Source organism: Phalaenopsis equestris, unplaced genomic scaffold, assembly GCF_001263595.1.
Source record: "Phalaenopsis equestris unplaced genomic scaffold, ASM126359v1 Scaffold000112, whole genome shotgun sequence".
Classification (NCBI taxonomy): domain Eukaryota; kingdom Viridiplantae; phylum Streptophyta; class Magnoliopsida; order Asparagales; family Orchidaceae; genus Phalaenopsis; species Phalaenopsis equestris.
The window spans coordinates 539,677-546,751 of record NW_018164554.1 but is presented as its reverse complement, the minus strand read 5'-3'; the positions used below and the strand labels follow the sequence as shown (position 1 = coordinate 546,751).

The 7,075-nt window shown below is 36.7% G+C and overlaps 1 protein-coding gene across 2 annotated transcripts; it reads left to right on the top strand.

Moving 5' to 3' along the window:
- Window positions 1-141: 141 nt before the first annotated feature.
- LOC110020923 lies at window positions 142-6,551 on the top strand. 2 transcript variants are annotated; one of them, XM_020719206.1, is made up of 7 exons: window positions 142-425; window positions 546-640; window positions 927-1,088; window positions 1,204-1,262; window positions 1,381-3,126; window positions 5,282-5,420; window positions 5,515-6,551. In XM_020719206.1, the coding sequence occupies exons 3-7, from the start codon at window positions 992-994 to the stop codon at window positions 6,147-6,149; spliced, it is 2,676 nt and encodes an 891-aa protein (XP_020574865.1). In that variant the 5' UTR covers window positions 142-425; window positions 546-640; window positions 927-991; the 3' UTR covers window positions 6,150-6,551. The 2 variants fall into 2 exon arrangements, with proteins under 2 accessions (XP_020574865.1, XP_020574864.1); XM_020719205.1 differs by lacking the exon at window positions 546-640.
- The last annotated feature ends 524 nt before the right edge of the window (window positions 6,552-7,075 follow it).

Below are 7,075 nucleotides of genomic sequence, written 5' to 3'. Positions count from 1 at the left end.
ATATATATTTTGTTAAGGGGCGATCAGCTGTATGTGTGGAGTCCTTCGTTTAATTCTCGTTTATGGCTTAATGATGTCGCCAGTTGCGGTTCGGAATTTGAAATGGCACTCCAAACTTGAAATAGAGACGTTAGGTTATCGTTTTCCTCGCTCACCTTTTTTGTGTTTTTTTTTTCTATTCCCTCTCCTGTGCTTATAAGTTATTGTATTCCAGATTAATTTATTACCGCTGAAGAAGTTAATGCCCGAGCTCTCTCTCTCTCTCTCTCTCTCCTCTCCCTTCTGCCACTTTCATTCATTAATGGTTTCGACCCGCTCGCTCAGCTTCTCCACCAGATCGATCCCTTGCTGTCTAATGCCAGTAAGCCTTGCCGGAAACTAGTTCGATACCAAGTTCAGCGGGCCTGAAGCCGCAAATAATACAGGTCTGTAGTCCTTTCGCCATAGTTTCAGAGATCAGTGAATGCTTTTGAGTGAAGAGTGATTTTTGAACGGAGGTTTGCGGATTTTTCCTTTTTTTTTTTTTTTTGACTTTGAGTTGGCAGAGAACGGGGAGGCTGGTGAGATCTAGCCGTTTTTATCGGCTTTCAAGTTCTTGCTGTGGTGAAATAACTGCGTTGTTATGCCGAATCTGAATGAGGTTCCCTCGATCTTTTGAATTTTTCGTCCATTATAGCTGCTGGGATTTTTTTTTTTTTTTTCAAAGTTCGGGAAAGTTTTCGAGAGAAGCTGGTTTTTATTTATTTATTTGTTTTTCTTACAGATGAACATCGTGTTTTTTTCTTTTTTGACCTAGTTAAATTGTTGGGTTTTGTCTTTCTTTTGGAGATTTGGGTGATTTTTCTGTTTGCTCTTGTGGATGTAATCTAAGGCAGCTAGGGATGATTTCATTTTACGGAATTTCTATGTTCTGGACATTTTGTTAGGAAGACGAAACGTTGATACATTGAAGAGAGGGGAAACCTTAGGCTTTCCTATTTCGGAGAAAATAATGGGGGCTGAGAAGGGAGGGCCAAAGAGTAGAGGTTTCTTTCACATCTTTGATTGGAACAGGAAATCGAGGAAGAAACTCTTCTCTGTTTCACCTGGTAATCCATTTCTCTCTATGTTACACGAAAATTGATTCCTAAATTGCTTTTATGTTCTTTTTTTTCTTTCATGTATGTAGGGAGAATTTTACTCCTGTTTTATTTGTCTTTGTAGAAAGCACGAAGCAGGATAAGAGAACAGAAGCCGACTTAAATGGCATAAAACTTGTATTGGTGGGTGGTCTTCGTCGTCTAGTCTACTTTTTTTTTATGTATTCTTTTGATTGTGCGCTTTCTCTATGCATACTGAAGTGTACTTGGTAGAATAAATGATGCTTTCTACCTTGGCCAGGTTGATGAAGATGAAGCTGTTGGAATATCAAGCATAAAAGATAGCAGTGACTACAGCTGCGCTTCTTCAGTAACGGATGAACGAAATGGGATCAGGGAACCAGGAGTAGTAGCAAGACTTATGGGTTTAGATTCAATTCCAACTTCATGCACTTCTGAACCATATTCCACGCCTTTTCTGGATATAAGATCTTTGAGTCACAAAAGAAGTCCTGATTTTTTAATAAATGACCAATTCAATCATGTTCGTAGTAGAATAGAGGTCCACAGCAGGAAGCCAATGGAATTTAGGTGTCAGAAGTTGCCAAGCAGCCCAATTGAAAGGTTTCAAATAGAAGCATTGCCTCCGAGATCAGTTAAAGCAGTTCCACAAATCCATCACAAGCTTATGTCACCTATCAAAAACCCTGGGTTCATCTCCCCTGAAAATGCTGCGCATATAATGGAAGCTGCAGCTAAGATTCTTGAGCCAGCCCTTCCAGTGAAGACCAAAGCCAAGGTTTCTTCTTCATACGGACCTCTTAAAGTTTCTGAACCAAGAGATAAGGTAGCTTCTTATCAAAGGACATCGAGGGTTCTAGAGTCAGGTAGAAGAACTGTTGAATCTAGTGATATGAAGTACTTAAAAGGACAATCTCTAAATAGGAGCTGGAATGGTTCAGAAGGTTGTTCCTCTCAGGATATTAGTGATACAAATTCATTGAATGGAATGGGTAAGGGTAAATCTGTTTCCCTGGCAATTCAAGCTAAGGTAAATGTCCAAAAGAGGGAAGGCCTGAGCATAAACAGAAAGAATGCATCACTAATTGCAAAAGATGCTGATGAAGTTAAATTAAACCAACCATTCAAGGGCCAGCAAAGTAACCACAGGATTAAGCAGCAGAAGAAAACTTCTGTAGCTGGTGGATCTAGCGTGTTGAGACAAAATAACCAGAAGCAAAACTGTTTGTCAGGGAAAGGCAAGGTGACTTCGAAGCAGTCAGTTTCTAACCACCAGGAGAGAAAAAATATCTATGGAGACGCTTCTTCAAGGAAGAATGAGAGCTCTAGTAAGTTGTCAGGGAATTCCAGATTTGTGTGTAGGGAGGAAACTTTAGATACGTGTACTACAGAACTTGATGGTCTTTTATCTAGCAATAAGAACTTCCCTCGAAAGAAGAGGTTGACCGAAAGGGGTTTCAATTCTCAGAGAAACTCTTTTGTTGATAACATTGCATCTAAACCAAAACATGTTCAATCAGACGTCTTGATCGATGAACAATCAAGGTGGAACAAACATATTAAAAATGATGGTGCTGATGTTGTATCCTTTACATTCAACTCTCCATTAGTAAAGTCTAGACCTGGAGCTCCATCATTCATTCCAGCTGAGGAAAATTGTGACAAGAGGAACATTTGCGCCACTGATATTCGGAAGAATGATCTTTCTGCAAAGCATATCTCATCTTATGGCCTTAATGTGATAACTGGTGATGCTCTAAGCATTCTGTTAGAACAGAAACTGAGAGAGTTAACATCTGGTAATCAGTCTTCTTATTGCAATTTTATTGAAGCTGCTAGCTCCTCGTCTTCTATACCTCTCAAACAAGAGAAGCTATGTGATATTGATTCTGGAAGCAGTAATGCTGTAGGACAGGAGAGGCAATTTAAGCCAAGGTCTTCTGGTAGAGACCATCAGTCTCTTACATATTCATGTGGTACTTCTTCCACAAATGGGCAGGTGTTTGGGTTGACTTGCAATTTGCAGGTACATGGGGCCAACTCTTCATTTTAAAATGATGACTATTACTATTTTTTTAATTCATTTTTTTCTAGTATTTAATTTAGAAGTTAATTATTGGCCCTGTCCCGCTGATTACTTTAGCTAAGATATTTAAGAGTTCAGTCTAAACCGGGCATTGTTAAAGAGTATTTCAGCTGAATTCAGGTTGTCTTTATGCAGAATATGGGATATCATATACGTGGCCAAACTATACTTTTTAATTTATAAGAAAATTATCTGATGGGATTTTTTTAATCCCGATGACCTTTGCTTTCTTCCTATCCAACACTGTGGGAATGGAGGGTTGTTGATAGTTGTGATTTTGGATTAAGGAAGGAAATCTAGTGAGGAGGAAGCAAAAAGAGATTGAAAGAGAGAGAGAGAGAGAGAGAGAGAGAGAGAGAGAGAGGGTTGTTGATAGCCATGATAAACCATAAGATCGAGCTGAACTGAATTTTAAAAAATTTTTAGTTTTTACCATGCCAAAATTGTAAGTTGTGCTAATTTTTTAAAAATAGAAATCTATATTTTCTTATATTATAGTACTTTTATATTATTGCTGAGGGTAAGTCCCGTTATTTTGTTAAGTTGTGAAGACTAATTAATGCTTGACGAAGAAATACCTAAAGCAGACTAGGTGCTTGCAACGGTGGCAGCAGAAGTAGGCATTAAATTACGTAAACATGTATAAAATTATTATTTTTTATGCTTTTTATTTTGTTGATTTGATTTACTCTCGGTTAGTTGAATTAGGTCCCTCCTAATTCCCAGCAAATTATGCTCCTTTTTTCTATACATATGTTGTACTATCAAAAAATTAAGTAAATGTGGGGCACATGAGACCTCATATGCATGTTGCCACCTTTTCTTATCATGAAATCAATCACCTGATTGGGCTCATCAATTAAGTCACTTATAAGGCACCCTATGCAGTGTTGTTACCAACGTCTATAATTGGCATATCCTTTTATTTTACTGTCCCTCTCTTATTGCCAAAAGTTACCTACAATAAATCTACATAGCTGACCATTGCATATTTTGCAAGATCTGCTCATCTTTAGAGCCTATATCTCTTCTTCCAAGATAGCAACTACTAACAAATCTAACCCGAACACTAAAAACATTGTAAAAGCTTTTGACTTGTACTGAATTTTCCCTAGAAATCTTTCTTTGGTTATCATAATTCATTAAGTTAGAATCTTGATCTCCTCGATTTTTGCGCCCATCATTCCCTGCATTCCAAATTAGTTTGATGTGATTTTGACTCACTGAAACCTGTTTCTTGCTTGTTCGTGTATTTTAATTTTGTAGATTACAAATAAGCTGTCAATTTTTATTTTGCTTCTTTCCAAGTTATAATAATAATGAAAATTTTGTGTTCCGTAGGTTTTTCTTGATCTTGTCTTGAAGTTTGTCTTGAACTTGATTCGTCTTTAATCAGTAATTAACGTAGGTGTTGTTTCTGTCAGGGAAAGACAGGGAAGAACAGTGAAAGGAGAACTACCATGAGCAATTTCAAGATTCCATGTCTAAAAATTCTCAGACAAACCAGTTCTCCTTTTTTATAGATTTGAGATTGAATACAACTACTTTTGTTTATTGCACATAAATATAATATGAAATTAGCATCATCCCCTTGGGGGAAGGCTGCAGTGAAATCTAGAGGCAAGACTCATAGCAATGAAACTAGGACTAACTTGCTTTTTATCACGTCAATCCTTAAATTTGGGCTTTGGATAGGGTTTTCTGTCTTTTCTTTGATTTCATTTTTTTTATTTAATTTTTTGACAATTTCTCTTGCTCTCCATGAGCTTGTGTCACTTCTGGACTTTTTGAGGTTTGAATTTTCATAGTATGCTCAACTTTAATTACTTCTTTTCTAGAATACACTCGTTCATGCTGCTACAGTTCTTTAGATTATATATCATAATTCTGATTTATTAAATATCATGAACATGATCCACTTCTGCTGTTTAATATGTACTTTAGAATTACTTTTATTTGGAATGAGATTAGGCATATTTAACTGATGTTTTCCTTGGAATATATAACTGTGTTTTTCACTTTAATCCAATTGTAAACCCACACAGCTGATTTTTTTCTATTATATTCACAACACCGTTCCAAATTCTCCCAACAGGGACTTGAAGAAGCAGAATACAGCAGGAACAGTAACGCCTGGAATCAAGCTGATAGTCTGCAGCCAAGCCCACTTTCCATTTTGGATGCCTCCTTAAGTGAAGGCTCCAACTCGTCCCTTAATAGTACCAGCTCCAATGGTTTTACTAGAACTTCTAAAATTTCACTTTCTTATATCATCATTTTCTCACCTCACCAGTCTTCCTAATCTCAATCACTCATGCATCTTTTCAGGAAGCAACATGTCCTTGCGCTCTGTCCAAGCACAGAACATCAGCAGCTCATACACCGAAAATAAAATTTTTTCATTGGAACCTATGTTGGAACATTCATATTCATCATCCTCTTCATCACCGTCATCGGTCAGAAGTATATTTTCCTCAGAAAATCAATCAAACCCCCGAAAATCAAACAATCCGGACTTAAATTACGTCAGAGACATACTAAACAACAGAAGAATATGCACCATGGATTCAGCATTGCGTCCTCTGGATCCTCATCTCTTCAGCAAGTTAGAGAACAAGAAAGGCAAGGATGGGAGGATAAGAAGGAAAATGATGTTTGATTGCGTGAATGAATGTTTGAAAAGCAAATACAGCCAGTTTTTGAGGTCAGGATACCAAGCCTGGGCTAGTGGGGAAGCTTTGATTTCTGAGCACATGGCAGAAAATTTATATGAGGAAATTTCAAGGTGGGAAGGCTTTGGTGATTGCATGGTTGATGAGTTGGTGGATAGAGATATGAGCAGTCGCAGAGGGAGATGGGTGGATTTCGACACTGAAGCTTTTGAACTAGGAGTGGAAATGGAGATGGAGATCTTTACTTCTTTGGTTGATGAAGTCTTGACTGATATTTTCGTTCAGGTTTGAATTGTTAGCCGTTAAATTTAGCATTTGGCCGACAACTTTCTCTGCCTCGCTTGATTAAGAATGGATGGTTCGGTTGCTGACAAAGCTAGTAATTATTGCCCCAAGTAGCGATAAAGGAGACAGCTTTCACATCTATTATTTTAAAAATAGGGATTTGAGTTTATGACAGCATGTGGGGATGGTTGATCCATGTAGTTCTTTTTTTTTTTTTTTAGGAGGCTGTTGTATGAGCTGATTATTTGACTTGGAAGTCAAATCATGTCATAGAGATATAATCTTGATTAAAGTCCTCAAGAGATGAGCAACTCTGTTGATTTGTTTAGTTTAGCTTGTGACTTTTTTTTCCGAGGCTATTTGTATTAATGGCCTTTAACATATACCAACCTAATTCTTAAGTATTTACTTGTCTAACACTATCTTAGTTTTTTGCATTCATGCAACTCAAACTTTAGGAGAAATAATGTCTCTTTTTTTTCATTTTTAAGAAGTGAAGCACACATTTTTGTTGATAAGTTGACATATTTACCAAAATGGAAGCTTAGGTGTTGTATATATAAGCACACAAGAATTAAATGGTATTTTTGTACATTTTTTATCTGTGTATTTCGAAGGAAACTAATTTGAGATTAGGGTTGTCGAAACGGCTCGTTTTGGCTCGAAGTACTACTAATCAATTATATATATATATATACATCTTTGATGAGTAGTATTTATAAAAAAATTAATTGACTGCAAGACCATAAAGATTTATAATCAATTAAAAGTATTAATAAAAAAAAGAGCATAAAAATTATTAATTTAGATTCAAATGATATTTTAAATTTTGCCCAAATCCTTAACATCTTAAGACTACGTGATAAAGGTTGTCAAAACGATTTTTTGTTCGTAAACGGCTCGTTGTGTGCGGTTTGGGGAGAAAAAGAGAC